General features: G+C 37.9%; 1 protein-coding gene across 13 annotated transcripts in view; it reads right to left on the bottom strand.

Annotated features, from left to right (window-relative positions):
- Nucleotides 1–21,418, bottom strand: part of NEBL (nebulette) — a 341,512-nt gene that overhangs the window by 38,253 nt on the left and 281,841 nt on the right. For 8 of the 13 annotated variants that reach the window (XM_025464019.3, XM_035712963.2, XM_035712964.2 and 5 more), the window contains 8 exons: nucleotides 20,822–20,932; nucleotides 18,001–18,111; nucleotides 15,768–15,878; nucleotides 11,621–11,731; nucleotides 11,343–11,453; nucleotides 7,394–7,498; nucleotides 5,403–5,495; nucleotides 2,379–2,471 (listed from right to left, as the gene is read on the bottom strand). The exons of 2 other annotated variants lie outside the window; for them this stretch is intronic. In XM_025464019.3, coding sequence (XP_025319804.1) covers nucleotides 2,379–2,471; nucleotides 5,403–5,495; nucleotides 7,394–7,498; nucleotides 11,343–11,453; nucleotides 11,621–11,731; nucleotides 15,768–15,878; nucleotides 18,001–18,111; nucleotides 20,822–20,932 — 846 coding nt within the window. The remainder of the gene's footprint in view (nucleotides 1–2,378; nucleotides 2,472–5,402; nucleotides 5,496–7,393; nucleotides 7,499–11,342; nucleotides 11,454–11,620; nucleotides 11,732–15,767; nucleotides 15,879–18,000; nucleotides 18,112–20,821; nucleotides 20,933–21,418) is intronic. 3 more of the 13 variants (XM_025464015.3, XM_049097091.1, XM_049097085.1) reach the window with 1 other exon arrangement.

The following is a 21,418-nucleotide window of genomic DNA, read 5'->3' as shown; positions in this document are numbered from 1 at the left end:
CTTCTTCAAATTGTATTATTCATCCGTGGTCTGAGTTTGGTTGTTATCAGTAAAAATAAATCACCCCTTCTGTGAATTCATTTCTTCCTAGCACTAAAGCAACACTATCAAATTACCACTTTAGATTTAAAAATAAAAATTCTCCATTCTTCTCGTTAGCAAAGAAGTTTGCACCAACCTCATGCTTGACCTTAGTGACAGACTGGCAGTGCAGACACACCCTCCACCTCCAAGTTTCCTTTCCCTGCAAAGTTCCCACATGGGAAGGCCTGTGCTCTGACTAGCATTATGGAAATGTGTCTGATCTATTGCCTATGAGGTGCTCTTCCTTAGCTGGCAGGATCAGACCCCAACATTTGTGGTCAGTTTTCCAGCAATTCTCCAACACCCTGGGAAATAAATGAGCATCCAGCACAAAGAAACAGAACGGCATGTCCATCAAATGAATTTCTGACAGGCGAAAGTAAAATGAGAGCTTAAAATCCTATTATAAGGAACTCCACAGGGACTGTCTTAATGATTTTCTGGAGTTTAAATTTAGTGTAAGGGAATTTTTTTTTTTTTTTTTTTTTTTTTTTTTTGGTGAGACATCACAAGACCTACAGGGCCTGCAGATAAAATGGGTTTGAGCCGCACACACTCAGCAGCAAATATGACAGAGAAGAGAAGCCTGATCAGCCGGGAAATAAATGACAAAGGGTCAGGCTCCTTCCATGTGACTGCTTTCCTCAGTGGGTGGCTTTCTTTGTGTTGTGATACGTAGTTGAGAATTTAGGCAGATTCTGTGTCTGAGAGAATGGTCTCAGTTAAAGTGAGGAAAGGTCTAGTGTAATCTCTGCCAATGGCAGGATACAAGGGAAGATTACTCTGGGTAGAGCTCAGAGGGGAATAAATCTGCAAAACGGCATGACTGATGTGGAGAATGGTGCAGCCAATTTCCAGGGGATGTAAGTTTGGCAACATAAAGCCGATAATGGCAACTCTTCATGTCTTGTTTTCATCCATTCGCAAACACACTAAGGGTTCTCCAGGCAAGATCTCACTTCATACCTTGGTCCCTGTTTCATAGATGAGGAAGTTGAGGCTGGGAGAGGTTGGTGGTTTGTAAAGGCTATACAGCAAAGTAGGGCTGGAACTGGGAACCAGCCAGCCAACCAGGATCTACATTCTTCACACAACTCCAGCACGCGCACACCGCTTGGCATGTGGCGGGCCAGCTATTAACTGAGCTGTGATTTAGTCTTTCATTAAATTAACTCACTATTATTTTCAAATAAAGTTATTTTAAGGGAGTGTTACATTTCTCTGACACATTGAAAACTACTAACATTTCTTTTAGAAAAAGGGACACATTAAAACAATTTAATCCCTTAACCAAGGCCAGCTCGTGGGCGGAGCACCTATCACTTACCTATGAACCACACTTCGGGCAACACTGAGACTCCAGACCTACCTCCTCAGGGCCCTAATTAAAAGTTGTCTCTGTACCATCAGGTCCTTGCCACCCTTTACCCCACACACTCACCATATTAAACCTTCCTCTCTTTGACCAGGACTTGGACCATGAGCTGATTCAGTTTGCTCTGCCAAGAGGTGCTTTCTCATGGATGGATTTCTCAAATCCACCCCAATTTTTTTTTTTTTAGATTATTTATTTATTTATTTATTTATTTATTTATTTATTTATTTATGATAGAGAGAGAAAGAGAGAGAGGTAGAGACACAGGCAGAGGGAGAAGCAAGCTCCATGCCAGGAGCCCGACACGGGACTCGATCCCCGGACTCCAGGATCACACCCTGGGCCAAATGCAGGCGCCAAACTGCTGAGCCACCCAGGGATACCCTCCACCCCAACTTTTATTAATTCTTCAAGATCTAACTCTTCCTCCAAGGGACTTCCTCTCTCTCTTTCGCTTCCTTTCTCTCTCTCAGACATTGCCTTCCTTCTCTGCATTTCCACAGCACTTTGCAAAAGGAATAATTATTTATCATTAAGTGAGACACTGAATGTAATGTACTCCAAAAGTGTAATGAACAGTCAATATTAATTATTGTGAATGCACTTCATGTATAATGGGTATTTATTCCCATGTCTGTTTCTCCCAGAGACCTTGAGAAATCTCACTCATCTCTGAATTCCCCCCAGAGCAAGAACAGAGCAGGCATTCAGTAACATGTCCTTTGGTCAGTAAATGCACAAACAAGGTGTCATGTTAGCCCAACATAAAGATGGGCAAAATCTTATCTCCAGGTTTCAGGAACTGGCCCTCCTGCAACAGCGTGTGCAGCCCTGGGATTCACCTATACAAGTGCTGTGCCCTCATTGTCTCCTGCCCCCAATGAAATAGAAAACAGTATGCAAAGAAATATGATCACACATTGCTGATGTTCTTCTGGTTTTCTTTAGCTCTCTTCAGCTCTGGAGGATCGGAAATGGCCGTTGCCTGTTTCATCTCTTCTTTGTATTTTACCTGTGTTATGTATTTAAAAAATAATGTGGTAAAAACAAACAAACAAACAAACAAACAGTGTGGTAAATTATTTAAAACAAAACAAAAATGTGGGTCTTGTTCAACACATGGCTTAAAAGATAGGTAAGAATCCTGCTTTTTAAACTCTTACACAGTTGAATTGTTTAAACTTCAACACTAACTTTCCTTCAGTGGGAACACAAACTTGTATTTTATGTGATAGTGTTCTCAGGATTCCTTTAACCCAAAGTGCAAATAAACTCATATCTGTTCACCCAGCCATCACTATAGTAGTTATTTAATTAAAATAAGCAAATGTTGCTTATGAAAACAGATTTTATCATTAAGCAGATACACAACCTTGGAAATTATCGTAATATAATAACTGATAAGTTTCTATCCAAAAAGCAGTTTCTACTCATTAGTGTGTGAATTTAAATGTAACATGTATTTAAAGGCAAAAGCTCAACTGGGCTAGCTCCAGAGTCTGGAAGACTGCTTATCTAAGTGGCAGTACATATATCATCCAGAATAAGGAAAAAAATAAAGTGGCCACAATAAAAGAAGGCAAAGAGTAACGTGGAGGGAAGTATACAGAAAGCAGAGGCAATGGCCCCTGATCACTATCAAAGGGCCAATGGCATAAAATCAGGATGTCTTCTACCCACATAATCATGTTATACAAAACCAGCCTATATCGTGGCCCCTCACTTTATTCAAAAGCTCTCCCTTCAAATCTATTTAGAGGTGGCTCAGTCAGTTAAGTGTCTGCCTTTGGCTCAGGTCATGATCTCGGGGGTCCTAGGATCGAGTCCCACACTAAGCCCTAAATCAGGCTCCCTGCTCAGGGGTTGAGCCTGCTTCTCCCTATCCCTCCGTTCCTCCCTCCTGCTCATGCATGCTCTCTCCCTCTGTCTCTCTCTCTCAAATAAATAAATAATCTTTTAAAATCTATTTAGAGGAAGATCAACCAGACAAAAATGATAATGGCAGCACACGGTTATGCATGAGACAAAAAACAGCTCTTTAAACTTATGAAATGATTACTAATGCCATCATATCAGGTGGTATTTTAATACGTCTAAAATTCACAGAAATTAGATTCAAGAAAAAGGACATACATAAATATTTATATGTAGCAAAGGCAGGCGAGACTTAAGAGGCACATGTTGAAATTTAGCAAAGACTTAAATTTATACAAATCCGGTTTTAGAAATCACTTGGTAGTGTTTCAATGATGAAAGCTGAAATTCACACTGATAGTCACAAAGAAATGGTAACCTACGTATATTAGACATTATCTACGTCCTAGTAGCCATAGATTTAATATGAGTAACACCAGTAACACGAGTCCAGATTTGAAACAGTTAAATTGAGAATACACTGAGAAAGACCACCTCTAAATAAGATTCAAAAACAGCTCTTAACAGGGAAAGCTAATAGCTAAAAGGCTTGTACGGTGGAGGTGGAAATGTCGAGATCTTTAAATGTTAGAGAATCATATCTTGGTTTGACAGATCTGGCTAATCTTGAAAGGGCAACTTTCCATTTGAATACTAAGCAGGAGTTTATGGCCCAACCTTAGAAAGATACAAAACGACGCATTTATTGTTTGCTAGAAGAGGCAGTGGAACGCTGGGAAGAGAAATGATATACCGCACTACTTTGCGTGATTTTCCTCGGGTGAGAAGCTAAACGTGATTAAAGATGAACATTTTTGTTTTTCATACGACTCTAAACTAATCAAAATGGCACAGTCATTTTACTGTAGGCAATAGAACTGCATCCTACAGAACATTTATAACATTGTATTTCAGTACACTGATGGGTACATTTCAAATATTATCATTTGGAAGTGAAAGAAACAAACATTTTCTCCTTCTCTGCCAAACTAACTTCTCTACCAGACCCCAGCACTGCCTGACACAGGCTCTCACCATGGCGAATAAGAACACGTTTGTACACCCTCACCATTAGGTCCTTCTATGCTTTCTGCAGGACATAGCTTCATTCATGTCACAGAAATTTTATTGCCCTAGTATACTGCAGATTTTTTGATGTTCTCCTATAGCATTACCTTGCCTTTCCTACTCTTTTCTCCACAAAAGCCAGTGCACACTCATATTCTGGAATGCCATGCAACTATCCTGACAAGTAAGTCTAACCAGAGCTGTTCTGCTTGAATTACTTAAAGGCTCTGCCTCCAAGAGTGAAGGTGAGGAAAAAGGTCAAGGAGACGGATTTCAGGAAAGAACCTCTGTGACTTCCTCAATAAGAAACTAAATATATGAGATATCCATGGAATAATGCCTGTAGGTAAGGACAGCAATTCTCCATAGAAAATGTCAAACACAGAATGGAAAAGTTTTTACCCCTAACAGTAAGCGCCTCCTCTACCCTTCCTCACTAACCTCAAAGGGAACTGGAGGGTAAGTTATTTTACAAATCATAGTGAAGATGCATGTTTTTGCTTTGCTGGCAGCTGGAAGAAGTAGAAGGCAAATGGGGCCTTTGAAGCCTTCTCTTAAGCCACCAAATAAACATACTAAGGGCCTTTAATCATTCTACAGAGTAAAATTTCTTTCCTCCAAGTTGTAGAGAGGTACTGAAATTTATCTTTTCCCCGAAACATTTAATACAGTTAAAATTCTGTTCAAAAGATGAAATCTAATCCTAGATTTCATTACCAGACTATTAAAGTGATCTATCTCTTGTGTGCTATGATATATCAAGATGAAACACTGCTTTAGGTTCAAGGGGAACAAGGCTACAGTTTTCCTTCTCAAAGTGAGACCTTTGATATTTGATGAAATAGGATTTTAACAAAGTGAAGAATAAAAGAAAAGGCAGCCAGTTTAACAAAGAACTAAAAAACATTTATCTAGCTTGTGTTTGCTTTTGGAAGGATAATTAATGCTATACAGAACTTACTGAACTAATATTCTGCTGATTTTTCTTCACTCGTTCAGTCTCCGGAGTATCTTTTACTGCTGTGCCAGCTCCTACTTCTTTCTTATAAAATACCTTTATTATAAGAGAACGAAAGAATAACTATAAGCTTATTAAAATTCAGGTCCTAGAACAGATTCTCATAAAAGAAAGATAATTTCTCAAATTCTCAAGTAATATGAATACAGCTTCTATTTATGAGTACCCAAGTTATATCCATCAATCACGTAATCCACTAGGAGAAAAATACCCAATTTAGTTTTCACATTCCATAGCATCCCACACCCCTGATACCTGTTCTAGAGCATGCCTGGTACCAAAGCAGCTGCGGATTATTTGGTCTAAGAATATAGGTTGGCAAACTTGAGTTTCCTTCTTCAAATATAAACACATATCACATGTGTTTGAGAAAAATCAAAGCACGTATTATAAAAGCTTATTAAGAGTGCTGTTCAAAAATGCCATGAAATTTTAAGCAAGTGCTGTTCTCCAAACACAAAGATGCCCCCATTCTCTTCAAAGAAAATACTGGCTCTATCGTCAACATCAAAACTTTATTTAGTCTATTTCCTTTCTCTTCTATTCATTTGTTAACCTTCCCATACATCTCTCAACTCCTACTAACAACCCAGCCTTTTCAAAGGCAAAGCAAAACAAAGAAACAAAATGTTCTACAGAAAAATAGAATAATTATAAGAAAGGCATATGAGGACAGAACTATTCCCTCTATTAAGATCTGGTCATTCAGTGGGCCCAAGTAGGGTTTGGGAGAGTGTGGCCTCAGAGATGTTTTCCTCTACACAATAAAAATCTAGAACACCATAAAATCACAGAAGATAAGAGTGGAAACCACTTTTTTCCCCCTCACTTTCCCTTCCAGCCAGACCTCTTCCATTTCTTAGCACGCCTATTTTGAAGGCCCCAGAGGTATCTGTTTAGTTTGCCAATTTATTATAAAGTAGAAAATATTCCAAAAGTCCTCAGACTTAATACAATGAATATTTTGATGAGACATTTACTTAACGACCAAGTGACTAATGAGCTAGTTCTACCTAAAAATATTGGCTGTATGGTCAGTTTTTATGATTTTAGAATTCAAGCTTATAAATACATTAAAAATAGGCCCACCCCTTAATTAATGGTTGCTAATACGATTTCTATTCCTCAAAATGAAATATAAAAATCTAGGAATTGGTTACAAACTAGTATATCCCTAAGTACATTATCACTGCAAATCAGTGTCCTTTCTTGGTACACTGAGAATAATCTAGGATTATTCCCATCTCTCACAAAATCTGTGTGGAAGATTAAGATCTCTTTCCTAAGTAAAATTTTAATTTTTAGCTAAAAGAAATCTCTTGCTAGTACCATAGAAGAAAATTTGAATTTGTAATTTCAAAACAATCATGATAAATTACATGTTGTAAGAACATTTGGTACTATTAAAGAGAAACAACAGGCCCAAAATGGAGTCACTTATGTTAAGCCCCATCAAGACTTAATACCTAACCTAATTGCAGTTTCAGCCTCTCCCAAGAGTGGAATTTTAAACCAATCAGTCTGGAATTTCCTGATCAGCACTAGAGAAGTAATCTGCATGATAGACCCCCACCTTTTTCCCTAAGGGAAGGTGACCTTGTCTGAAGCAATCTTGTCTTTTCTCTCGCTAATAACTTCCTTGTCCTGCCTCTCTCTGCCTATAAAAGCCTTACGTTTTGTACGTCTCTACTGATCATTCTTTATTTGTTGGAGGGGATACTGCCTGACTCATGAATTATTGAATAAAGCCAATTAGATCTTTAAATTGACTTGATAGAATTTGGGTTCTTTAACAGTACTCTTATTACTTTAAAGAAGTAAAGATAATACATTTGACAGAAAACTCAAACAATGCAACAAACATTCAGACAATGAGGAAAAAGGCCCTCCTTACAGAAACAAAATTTCAAGGTGACAACTGAAAAGCTACTCACTGCGCTAATGTTTTGTTGAGTTGTCTTGATTCTCTGAATTTCAGGAGTATCTGCCACAGAACTATAGTTAGAAAGCATCTTCTCTGCTTCGTCTTTATACTTTTTCTAAAAATAAAAATAGTTAATAAGAATCTGAAACTGTGAATGTGTGTGTGTATATGTATGAGAGAGATGGAAAATGATGCTTCTTCCAATTCTACTGTTCCACGTGGCTCATATCATCATACACTATATCTTATGATTCAAAGCAGTTGTTGATGTGACAGCAAAAATAAAGGGAGTGAGCAAACAGTCCAGAGATGCAGGCTTGCCCCTTCTGGGGCAAAGGTTCCCCTCCTAGTCCATTCGAAGGCCTCTGGAGGGCTTGGCCTGTGTGCCACTCCTAAATTGAGAAACTTGTGATATTGTGATTTATGATAAGAAATATACATATCCAGTCTTTGTCCCTATTTCTGCCACAGAGCTCCTAAAACCCTCGGAATGTCCTGTGATGAGGGTGATAAAAAATATCTTTTGTTATGTTAATGAAGTGTTTTGGGGACCACACTTAAGGATGGGACTGGTTGCCAAGGAAACCAAACATGTGATTAGAGGGTTGGCACTTTCATTCCAAACCCCCAACCTCTGGGGAGGGGAGAGGAGCTGGAGGCTGAATCAATCGCCAGTAGCCAATGAGCTGATCAATCACGCCTATGTAACAAAGCCTCCATAAAAACCCCAAAGGTGAGGGTTCAGAGAACTTCCCAGTTAGTGAACATAGGGAGATTTGGGGGAAATGGTGGATGCACCTGGAGAGGGGTTGAAAGTTCCGTGCCCTCCCCTAAGACCTTGCCCTCTGCATTTCTTCCAATTGGCTGTTCCTGAGTTACAGCCTTTGATAATAAACTGCTGATCTAGTAAGTAAAATATTTCTGAGTTCTGTGAGCAACTCCAGCAAATGAATCAGACCAAGGAGGGGATCCTAGGAACCTCTGATCTATAGCATGTTAGCCAAAAGCACAGTGACAAACTGAGCTTGCAACTGACATCTTAAGAGGGGAGGGGGATCATCCCATAGAACCAAACCCTTAACCTGTAGCACCTGGTGCCATCTCCCGACAGACAGTGCCAGAATTGACTTGAATTCTGATTCCCTGCAGGTGGCCGAGAATTGCCTGTTGGTGTGGGGAAGCCTCCCCATGCACACGTTAGAACTGTGACCAGAACCCAGAAGAAACCTACTCTCTCATGAGCTGCCCCAGTCCCTAGTCAAAGTAGTCCTACAGCTCCTACAAGTCACCTGGCTCTCTACACCCACAATTGTTAACGCTTCTGGATTTATGCTTTGTTTCCTACTGCAGAGAAAGGTACAGGGGCACCTGGGTAGCTCAGCAGCTGAACATCTGCCTTTGGCTCAGGCCATGACCCTGGGGTCCTGGGATCGAGTCTTGCATCAGGCTCCCATGGGGAGCTGACTTCTCCTGCTGCCTATGTGTCTGCCTCTCATGAATAAATAAATAAAGTCTTAAAGAAAAGGAAAAGGTACATTTGTATAATGGAAAGGTACTGACATTTCTGTAGGTGACATTAAAATCTATTATAATCTATACTAGGGACACCAGGGTGGCTCAGCAGTTGAGTGTCTGCCTTTGGCCCAGGGTGTGATCCTGGTCTCGGGATCGAGTACCACATCAGGCTCCCTGTGAGGAGCCTGCTTCTTCCTCTGCATGTGTCACGGTCTCTCTCTCTCTCTGTGTCTCTCATGAATAAATAAATAAATAAATAAATAAATAAATAAATAAATAAATAAATAAATAAAATCTTTTAAAAATATATCTATACTAAATGTATTACTAGGAGTTCCAATACAATCTGGGCAATACCTTCTACTAGTACCTCTATTTCCATAGTAGTAGAAGATTCGAAATACACGTTAACTCATTGAATCAACACCAAAGGCAAATAGTGTTACTGTCCACTCTTACAGATGGGGAAACTGAGACAATAGCTAAGCAGTGTCAGAACTAGAATGTAACTAAGGCACTCTGGGTCCAAAGTCAGTGAAGTTAACTATTACGGCATGCTGCCGCTTATAGAGACTCAGCATAGCATCATTATAATCTCATAAGTATCCCATTGTTGCCTAAATAATTAAAATTCCTTGAAGTTAGATGTATCCTTCTGTCACATACACACTAAAAACAACACTGTTAAGTTAAAGCAGGAATTCCATCAGTTCAGGCACCACTTCCTATGGGAAGCCTTTACCTTGCATATATCATGGCTTATAATATTATATTTGCATTGTTTTATTAGGTTAGCTCCCCAAGGGAAGAACCCTTCTAATTTTGCATGTAAATGGGTGCTCAGAAAGTAATTGCTGAATGAATGAATGAGACTGGCATTCTTGAGACAGTAACTTTTCTTCACTGACTCAAAAGGCCATTTGCCTGTTTTATGTATCTATCATTTTAGGCAGCTGAGATAGAGCCAAATTCTATAAGTTCAGATGCCACTATGAGATACTAACGATAATATGTAGCTCCAAGATCATCCAAATAGCTGAGTCAATTCTTTTGACATTTGACTCTGTCATCCAGATACCCCCTTTTGAACCAGTGATCTTTGGACTCTGGCTTATGTTTTAATTGGAATTTTAATAAATTTGGTCTGATTTTGTTGAAAATTATTTTCATCACAAATCCCATTAATCAAATGTAATTCCTTGGTCAGCTTTCTACACCATTTTTTCATTCCATTTTACTATTTTTACTTTTTTTTTCTACTGGGATCCATTCTTTTTCCTCACAAGCTTTATAGCAAAGACAATAGCCACCAATGAATTTTTTTGCCCAAGTCAGATTTTATCAGTAATTTCTTCCATTAAATATATTCTTTCATGGTCATATTCATATCCAACTTTTCTAGAGGTTTTTCTAAAAGTCTTTCTAGAGGACATGTGACAGGTACTTTTGGTAAATTAAATTTTACCAAGATGATAGCTCTTCTCTTAATTTTTAGTTAATATTCAATTTCACCTTCCACCTTGTGTAGTTTTATTCACTGTTAGTTGGAGCTGGTTATTTTAAGGATAATATTCATTATGAAATAGTAAAAAGTCAAACTCATTTATAATCTTTTTTCTGTAGTGTGAGCACTGGACTCAAACATGCAATAGAGTAAAAAAAAAAAAAAAAAAAAGGAAAGAAAGAAAAAAAGACCAAGTGTCACTGGACTCAATCAAACTGGGGAGTTCAGACACTCCATAACATCCATTGAATTGAATTTACAGCAACTGTCCCTTTCATTAGTGAGATTAATCAAGTTTGACCAATATCTCCTATAATAAAGGGCACTGATTTTGAATACAATGCCCTCCAAAAAAATATCAGTCAGAAACACACAAAACACATGGCAATTGGAGATCAGAATACAGTATTCAGCAATGTCCACAATAGCCAAACTATGGAAAGAGCCCAGATGTCCAGCGACAGATGAATGGCTAAAGAAGATGTGGTGTATATATACAATGGAATACTACTCAGCCGTAAGAAAAAGAAATCTTGCCATTTGTAATGTTGTAGATGGAACTGGAGGGTATTATGCTGAGCGAATTAAGTCAATCAGAAAAAGACAATTATCATATGATCTTACTTATACATGGAATTTAAGAAACAAAACAAAGAAGCATAGGGTAAGAGAGGGAAAAATAAAACAAGGCAAAATCAGAGAGGGAGACAAATCATAAGAGATTCTTAACCACAGTAAACAAACTGAGGGTCGCTGGAAGAGGAGTGGATAACTGGATGATGGGCATTAAGGAGGACACATGATGCAATGAGCACTGGGAATCCTGTAAGCCTGCTGAATCACTGACCCTACCACTGAAATCAATAATACATTACATGTTAATTAATTAAATTTAAATTTTAAAAATACAGTATTCTGAGCATCTTCATTCTCTACCAACCTGGCTATAGATCTCAGATGCCCTCTTGGCTCGAAGTATGTCCGGGATGTCCATGCTCACTTGCATTCCTTTCCCCTTAATTTCATTTTCCAAGTCTTTCTTATATTCTTTCTAAAAGAACAGAAAATAATCTTCAGAGCTTTGCTCAACCTTCCATAGCAATGCAGATATTTATATGTTTGAATCTCAAAGCCACACATGTGAATATGACATTTATAGTTTTTCTATAGGCAATTCATCGCGTCTGTTGTAAACTCTGTATGCCATCCATTTCTCACCTGACTGGCCATTTCCGATGCCTTCTTGGCTCTCTGGATATCAGGAGTGTCTGTGCCCACCTGCATGCCCTTTCCTTTTATTTCAGTCTCCAGATCTCTCTTATACTCTTTCTGGAAAAAATAAAACATGCTATGAGGACTTCGCAAGAATCTGAAAAGCCTGTCAAAAACTGTGATGTCATTTTGACGTCAGGATCATGCCTTTGGATTCTTATTTGTTTTATGTATACAAAACTAAGAAGAGTTTTAACTTGTGAGAGGAACATAACTTGGAGTGACTTATTCCCAAGTAATCTGAAGGCTTTTGTCTACTAACCTGAATTAAGAAAGAAAACACAGTTAGCCAAGACAGAAGTTTTTCTATTTCAATACAAGAAAATGGATCAAGGGGATCCCTGGGTGGCTCAGCGGTTTGGTGCCTGCCTTTGGCCCAGGGCGCGATTCTGGAGTCTCGGGATCGAGTCCCGCTTCGGGCTCCCGGCATGGAGCCTGCTTCTCCCTCCTCCTGTGTCTCTGCCTCTCTCTCTCTCTCTGTCTATCATAAATAATTAATAAATAAACAAACAAATAAATATATAAATAAATAGAAAAACTTAAAAAAAAAGAAAATGGATCAATTATTGGTTAAGGTATACCTCATTTGACGAACAGCAGTAAAATGCGATTGCAGAACTGTCACTTTTTGCTCTGTAGTGAATAATTATTGGGGTGCTTCCTTGGAATCCAACCACACTTACACCTACCCACCATTAGTCCTCTGATTGGCCACGGGGTAACTTGTCGCTCCCCCATGCTAGACCATTAAGCTTGGGTGAGACTGGCCCAAATCTCAGGGTCCTACTGGGCTTGCAGAAATCATTTATACCCCATCCCTGGCCCTTCAGGATTGCTCCAGGGATGAGTGGGATTCTTTCCCCACACAAGATATCAAGAAGCTTTCCCTCTCCTTCTAAACAGGAATGGAGAAGCAAAGAGCCCCAGGAGCTGCTAAGAGCGTCTTTGCAAATAGGAGAAAGCCTGCCTGAGAATGGAAGATAGAAACTGAAACTTAGGGACACCTGGGTGGTTCAGCGGTTAAGCACCTGCCTTCAGCTCAAGGAGTGATCCTGGAGTCCTGGGATCAAGTTCCACATTGGGCTCCCTGCATGGAGCCTGCTTCTCCCTCTGCCTGTGTCTCGGCCTCTCTCTGTGTCTCTGTCTTTCATAAATAAATAAATAAAATCTTTAAAAAAAAAAAAAAAGGGAAATTGAAACTCAATCACACTGTCTGAGCCCCAGAGCAAACCAACCCTAAGGCTTCCTCTATTGTTTGGTTCTAAGAACAATAAACTATCTGCTTGTTTTGAGCAGCTTGAATTGAATTATGTGTTACTTACAAAATAGTCATAATTACCCAGACACGTGTCTCAGAGACTCATCACATTTTAAAACAGATTATAAAAGTTGAGCAAATTGTACACTTAAATGGTACTCTTTTTTGTGTGTGTTATGTATTCTTCAATGAAAAGTTTTATTACAAGAAAAAAAAAACTATTGGCTGTATCTAATTACATTTCTTTTAAAACAGTTATTTCCTATCATGTTGACATACTCTAGATATGACATAATCTAGATGTGTAGATTCCCCGAAATGAAGTAAATGTTAGCTTGCTTATTTGCAATATCCTAAATTTAAAAGGTGTAAACAAAAATCTTAGTATCAGAGAAATACTATTATTTTTTCCAATCTTCTACTCATAACCTTATTTTCACTGACTTAGAGTCTGAGCTTCATTTTTCTGAATACGGTTTAAGTAATAGTATTTAACCTTCAAAATCATACTACTCCATAATTACTATGTCTATAAGAAGCCCCCCATTTTTAGTAAGTGTCTTTAAGGCTCCCAAACAAAGCATTTTATTGAAGGTCAATGTATGTGGAAAATGAGGCATTGATCACAGACAGCCACCAAGGCCCAAGGGGAAAATCATGTCATTTAATTTTGCAATATGAATGTTCAAATCTAAAAGTATTCTAAAGCACATAAATACACTACATAGCACACTGGTTACATCATTACATACTAATGCATAATAAAACACCCTAAAACTTGGAAGGCTTAGAAACGCATGATGGCACCTCTATTCCAGGAAAGGAAGCCCCAATCAATGCACAGAGGTTCTGAGTCATGTTTGCTAATGTCCTATTGGCTAAGGAAAGTCACATGGTCAATTCAGTCGTTTCTGGAGTGTTTAACTATTGGGAGTCATGCATGTAACATTAATTTCTTTGAAAAGTTAGACGAACTATAGCAAAATCCCATTTGGTTGAAATGGATGTGAGAGCCTATCAATTGGGCAAAATGGCACATGGGTAGGATTACATGCAAATGAGATCTTTGGCTTGCAAAGATAATAGCCTGGCCCTAATCCTGATGTACATGTAGCCACAGGACCCCTGACTCACCTAGGCCTTTCTTTCTCCTAACTTCTCAGTAACTAGTATACAGTCCGAAGTTACAGAAATTAAAAGCAGCGTATCATGAATAAAACAAATCTATACCATTCTAAGGAAAGACATGATATTCCAACATTTCATAAAAGGAGCAGGTCTTAGAAGTCTGTTCTTAGGTGAAAGTCTGAAATACAAAACTTCTATTCTTTCCAAGAATCTGGTCCAATCTGCAAATTTCCATTCCATTTCCATGTCATTTGCATGTAAAGTGTAATAAAAGGTAAATGGTTTCCTATCCACATCCTTGTTATGAAACACTTAATTTTTCTCTAAGAATGAGGTAAAGCTATACAAAGTAACATGGAAAGGTTCCATAATATTAAGTGAGAAAACCAAGCACAGAACAAAATACATGGTATTTAAGGACTTTTTAAGTCTATGTGTGCATAAGTGTATGTTTATCTGTCTACACATAAAAATAGATCCAGCAGGATAAATTTGCAACAATGGCTATATTTCAGGAGGAGAATGGAAGGAGGGGTCCAGTGCCTATTCAGCATGCATCCCGCCCCCCCAAATCTGCCATTTCTAAGTAAAACCCCTATTGGTCAAGACTCCTATGCCATCCCCAGATTCTTGGTCCAAACCAATTATGACCATCCCATTACCCTGACCAGTCCCTAACCTGGGGCCGTAAGCGGATCCCAACACAGCAGTGACTCACTGGGCTCACTGGGCAGTTAATCAGCTATCTCTAGCTCTCCAGATTTCCTGGTGGTGGGGGGAGTCTATCCTGGGCCAGCTCTTCCTAAATGGAAGGGTCACATTATAGTTCTCAGAGGAATCCCACTAAAACTCTCCGCAGCCAGCCCTGAGGTAAGTGAGCAGTACTCCTTACCTGCATCTCAACATTCTCTTTTTAAATGTTTCTCAAAAAATCACCTCTTCCCAAATACTCTGTATTCCAATGACACTTCTATAATCTCGGAATTGCTGGAGGAGTTCAAGAGGTATGGAACTGGTTTTGGGGCATTTTCTTCAAAAAATGCACATATGGTCTGACTCCTACAACTTTGTTATCTGCTATCTATCATATCAGAGCATCTAAGCCAAAACTTCTAAATTAATATCCTGTCATTACATGCATTACACAAAGAGGAAAATATTAGATGAACGAACATGGTCATTCAGGATATATAGAATACTTCAATCCAAAATGCTAACCCTGTAGGAATTTCAGGCATGGTGATGAGGTCAACGGGGTATTTTGAGAACATGCAACCAAATTATACAGAAATGGTTATCACTGTCATGTCAGAGTCTCAACACAGAATTTTCAAGTTCTGTTCAGAAAGTTGGAAACACAAATACACCAAACAGCACATGACCTATCCTTAAAGAAAACATAGTATGAGAACATTTATTATAGTCTAGATGAAAGTGAAATTTGTTGTATTTGTTGTATTGTAAAGGGCCTGTGTGTTCTAGTAAAATGCTTTCCCCCTCGTTTCTTAGATATTTAAAGAAAATGAGTAAAGCAGAAACCATATATTTTCAAACAAGCATGATGATCTGGAATGGTTTCCATTCCAAACTCTTATTAAACTATTCATAAAATTCTGGGGAATTCCATGTACTAATCAGGCTGTTAATATGATTTGCAAAGTTCCAAAATAAAGGTTTTAAGGCATCTGCACCATTTACTCTACTAACCTGACTAGCTATCTCTGAAGCTTTTCTGGCATGTTGTATTTCAAGGGTGTTGGTGCCAACCTGCATTCCTTTCCCTTTAATTTTTGACTCCAGGTCTTTCTTGTATTCTTTCTGTAAAAATAAATAAATAAATAAATAAATAAATAAATAAATAAATAAAGCAACATTTTATAATATTTAGACACTCTGCAGACAGACATTCATCTGTAATCAAGGATACCAAAAAATGGCTGCACACATTTTAAAAAAAAAAAGAAAGAAAGAAAACACGTTTTACATTGTACCATGAAATGATCACCTAGAACTAAGTTTCTGAACGGCTTAGAACTATATCACTATTCTCACTGAAGAAGGGTATATGAAGCTCTGAAGATTTCTTCTATACATGGTGAGGGAGGTGGGTTTAAATGAGTTGATGCTGTAGAAAGAATGCGGATTTTGAGGCCAGAGCACTCAAACTGGGAATGCTTAACATCTATGGTTTACTCATCTGCAAAATGGGGGTAATATTTCCTCCATGCACGAGCCCTCCAAGGATCAATGAGACTGCATATAACATAGTGCTCAGCACATAGTAGGTGTTCAATAACTGAAAACTTCTTTTGGTCTTTTACTCCTCTATTCATGTGCTAAGGCTGATTCACTGCTGTTCCTGCCGCTGTCATGCCATTCAACTGTTTCTGGATGGACTCTGCGCTTGAGAGTCTGAAGTGATATTTCCAAGTATTACTGACAAGTGATCACAAGATCGACCTCTTAATGTGAACTGCACATGTCACCATAACAGAAGAATCGGTCAGAATTACTAATTTAGGAATATGTGCTGATAATATTAACCAAAGACATGACAGTGGCTTTTAATGCTTTAATAAATTTAAAGAACACAGATACAGCCAAAGATGGCTATAATTTTTTAAAAAACATAATAATTTTGAATCCTTCTTTTAAAAAGATGTTTTATTATTTATTTGAGAGAGATAGCAAGAAAGAGCACAAGTAGGGGGTAGAGGGAAGGAGAAGCAGGAAGACTGAGTCGGGGCTCGAGCGCAGGACCCTGAGATCATGACCTGAGCTGAAAGCAAATGCTTAACCAACTGAGCTACCCAGGTGCCCCTTGAATCTTCTGTACTTACAGTGCAATTAAACTACCAAAGAAGTTAACTGAACAAATGAATGACCATGAGAACCATACTAGATCATCAGCACATTACACTCCTCTGGACCCAGACACAATGATTAGGGCAGGTGTAGATTAGGGCAGGATAGAAGTTGATCCAATGAGATTCATTCCTAGGACCTTAACTGTAACTATAAGAAACAGATGCTCACTTCCCATTGGGATTACTGGCACAGATGAGTTATCCCTCTGTTAGGAGGGGCCATAGCTTAGAGATAGCCTCCCAAGTTTGAAGCAATAGAGAAGATAACAGAACTGAGAGAGGAAGGAAGAGAGACATCATTCAAATTCCAACCTCAAAGAAAATAGACTTTGGACTTTCTCTATTCACAAGCCAAAACATTCCCTTTGTTGCATAACCCAGTGTAAGTTGGGTTCCTATCATTTGCAGCCTGACTAGTAGGGTTACCACCATCACCATTACAACAGTTTATAAGCCTGTGAGGACACAACTTTAAATTTCTCACCTCTCAATTCAGTCAGACTCTCCTCAAAGCTCAGTGCCATTACCTGATTCCAAAGTCATGACAGACGCCAAGGATGAAAGAACTAACAGCACTTCAGAGGCATTTCATTCCTTCCCACAAATTCCACGTAAAGTGAGCAACGGCCACTTCCATTTCATAAAGAGGTTTATGGGGCAGGGGGTCACTGAGCAGCCGAGGAAAGGGTTGGGGGACACTGCTGGGTCGTGAACAGGAGAGCACGTGAACCGCACCACAGTTACTGACGGATCATGACAACACGGTTCCCAATTCTCTGCCTTTCACTTCTTTAAAAGATGAGGTTGAGTCTCATACAGTTATTCCAGTTTATTACATACATTTTTCTCTACAAGCAGAGAGTGGTCATTTTTCTCATAACACATGGCAGGGAGATGGTAAACATTTTTTTTTTTTAATTCATTGACTAGGAAATGACTATTAGGACATAGTTACTTACCATCTTCTTGCACATAAAAATTATGGAATGTGTATAGATCTTTGAGAAAGAGTGAGAGGCAAGGAAATCAGCTAAAGATTCATACATTCTCAGTTGTTAAATAAATATACTCACATCACTAGCCATTTCGGATGCACGTTTTGTTCTTTGAATATCAAGAACATCTGAAGTAAGTTCCATTCCTTTGCCTTTTATTTCATTTTCCAAATCTTTTTTATATTCTTTCTATGAGACAAGAACATTAGAGTTCAAAATACTACCAAAATTGACCTCTTCCTTCTTAGATCCAAGAGACACTCAGATATCACCTTAACTGACCTCTCTTCAGTGTTGATACTGTTAATCGTGTCCTCCTTTTTGAAAAGGGCTTAACACCACCTCTTAACCTTCCTCCTCCTAAATTTCCTGGGACATACTTGAACTGATACACCATGTCACATGTTTTCTAGAGACTTCAGAAAGGAGAAAATATCTCTAGAGAGGAAGGAGTCAGATTCCTGAGTATTTATGCTCCTAATTTTCTACAGAGATTCTATTTTCTCTTTCAGTCATGTTTAGAGTAGCTTCCAATATTATCAGTATTTTCCCTTTCATCCTATCTTCCAGTATATTTTGGTACCATATTGGTGCCATATTTTAAAAAGATGTCTTCCTTTTAAGTGGTGAGGAAGATCTTAGGAATGGATGCTTCTTATTAATTATTTGAAGTATTTCTTTGAAAGCTGTCTATAAAATATGAATCACCAAAAGATCACAGTTGAAAAAGAATTGGAAATTACAAAATCAAAAGGATTAACATAGCCAAAGTTTAAAAAAAATTCCACTTTATTCAGATTCATAAAACCGAATAATTTCCTACACATTGATAACACATAGTTTGAATGTTATTTATTTTAATATTATATTTTAAGCAGATCCAAATGTCTTTACTAATACTTATATGTAACTTGAGTTTTTTTTTTCCTGCTAGTGAATTTCCTTTTTTTTTTCCTGCTAAACACATTATGAAAACAATGTATTTCTTGATTCAATTCAACTGAGTTGCACTTATGACTAACTTGCCAGATACAAGATGAGGCTTCCTTCCTTTAATAATAAGTCATGTTCCAGTAAATTCTAGGGTTCATTTAATGTTATTTTCTCTTCATCCAGTATAATTAAATTAGCTAGTCCTCTGCTTAACTAATAGCCTACAAGACATTGTAATGACCTGAATGTAATTTTGGAAAGAGTTCTGGAGTCAAATGACCTGGATGAAAGTCAGAGTTCTTTTACTTACTCGATCATATGACCTCAAGTAACCAAGCCTCAATTTCTACACACACAGGCAAAATGAAAATAAAAATACTTATCCTACCAAGGTCAAAGGGCAATTGGGGGAATAAAATGAAACAAAAGTATAAAACAATACTCTGAACATTCCGAAAGGCAATATAAATGTCAAAACTATAATAAAGTAAAAAATGCAAAGACAATTTAAAGCTAAATGCTTATATTTAGAAAGGAAAGTCATAATTTGATTAAGTCACTGAGAGTTCCTTTTCAAAATCAGACATCTCTATAACTGAATTAAAATATGTTTAATCAGTCTTCTGGGCCTTTTCCTATCCTGATACATACATTCTGAATCAATACATCTAAAATAAGATTCATTCAAAAAAGAGAAAGAAAAGAGAAAGTCAATGGCAAGTATATTAAAGTCATTTGTGGATCTTAAAATAGGTCTTACGTTGTCATTTACATGTAAATGATAGATTCTCCTTTAAAAGTTTCATATAAACTGCACATACTTTTTAAATGGAAGACAATTAATAGTAGGAAGTTGCAATTTGATTAGCCTTTGACTTCAAAAAATTTGAGAGGAACTAGGAATGAGAGAAGGTAGGAGAACAGAAGCACACTTCCATAAATTATATGTCTATTTCAGCCCAGCAGACGTTACAACAGTGAAACACATTAAATTTCTAAAAGCAGTTAAATGGTAAAGGCCAGTTGGCATTCTGTTACTAGGGGAAGTTCAGGTACAGAATGATACTCAAATTCATTTCACTGATTCAAGATATTGCTTTCAGGGATAGTTTCTTCAGTTCAAAATTCAGGGTGATGTGGCCTTCTCTAATACTTCTCTTAAATTAAAGAGCATTTATTTAAACAGGGAATTGGAAGACCTCCGAGTTACTTTCCAGCCATTAAAAAAAAACAAAAAAACAAAAAGAAACTTTTAAAGGGATGGATTATGAGCATGATATTTTTAATTGTTGGGTTTGAAGAACTATTAAGTTCTTACCAATGTAATACATAATAATACATATTACCAATGTAATACATTAATTGTGAGTCAAAGTGCACCAAGTTTGGAGTGGGAAGGAGCAGAATCCTGTTGAGAGTAAAATGAAAAATCAACATGAGTTCCTATCTTCTCTTTGCTAAATATTTTTCCCCCTTAGAACACAATCCACTCATAAATAATGTGCCGTTTATCCAAACCTTCACATTTGAGCCTCTCATTTCTGATATCAGATGTCATGAGAATGCTGCTGGAGAGCTGCAGAGAAAGCTGGTTCTAACATGCATTTTTAAATAACTAAATTTGAAAAGAGTTAAATTTGCCTCACCGATATTCAAAAAAAAAAAAAACTGCTATCAAACTATTTATAGAGCTTCTGAGATACAATCAAACACAAAATCAGAATTATTTTTCAGGTTTTTCCAGGAAATCTAGGTGATTTCTTCCCCCAGCCTTAAAAGGAAATGTCAACACACACTTTCCTGTTTTTAGTGAAAATGGAAAACTCTGTTAATAAAGGTCAGAGTGAGAGAAAGAGGAATGGATTAGCATCTCAACCAGTTAGTAGAGAATTGTTGGGTAAATATCTCCTGGGTTATTTCTTTAGTTTTCTTGCACAATATTTAATAATAAACTGCAAGACCATACCTCTTTCAGAAGGTTGGTGATGTACTTAACATGTAAAAATTCTGGAGTCTTGTCTAAATCCAGTGATGACCTTCCTTTAATCTCCTTCTCAAAATCTTCTCTGTAAACTTTCTGTTAAATAAGACCACATAATTTGAAGTTTAGAAAACACAGGTCACTGTTGGAAAGGTATTAGAACAAGAGTTCCCAGAACAAAACTGAGGATTTCCTTATATAATTCTACTGCCTCAGAGTCCTCATAGCCACAAGAAAATGACTCCAACTTTACCGTAAATCTTAGAATCCTATCAAACAAAAGCAGAACCATTAAGTACCACTGCCTCTGGGAAAGCGCTCAGAGTGAGGCTTCTTAACATCTTACTGGTCTGTCATTGTTTGATGCCAGCCTGATTGAGAGGAAAACCAGTAAAGCTGGATATTTGAGAAGCACCAGAGTGGTTCATTCTAAAGAGAGTGAATCCATCCATTGGAAGAAAATCTGGCTGCATGGAAGGCCATTCAAAGCACGACAGCATTAATGCTGAGGTTCTCATCACCCCTTTCACTGTTTCCCTTTTGTGAATTTGGCAAAGGAGGCTGGAGCACATCTTCCTTTAA

The sequence above is a fragment of the Canis lupus genome, chromosome 2 (genome assembly GCF_003254725.2).
Source record: "Canis lupus dingo isolate Sandy chromosome 2, ASM325472v2, whole genome shotgun sequence".
In the NCBI taxonomy this organism is placed as follows: Eukaryota; Metazoa; Chordata; class Mammalia; order Carnivora; family Canidae; genus Canis; species Canis lupus.
Note: the sequence above shows the minus strand (reverse complement) of the source record. Positions and strands in the feature narration are given on the sequence as shown.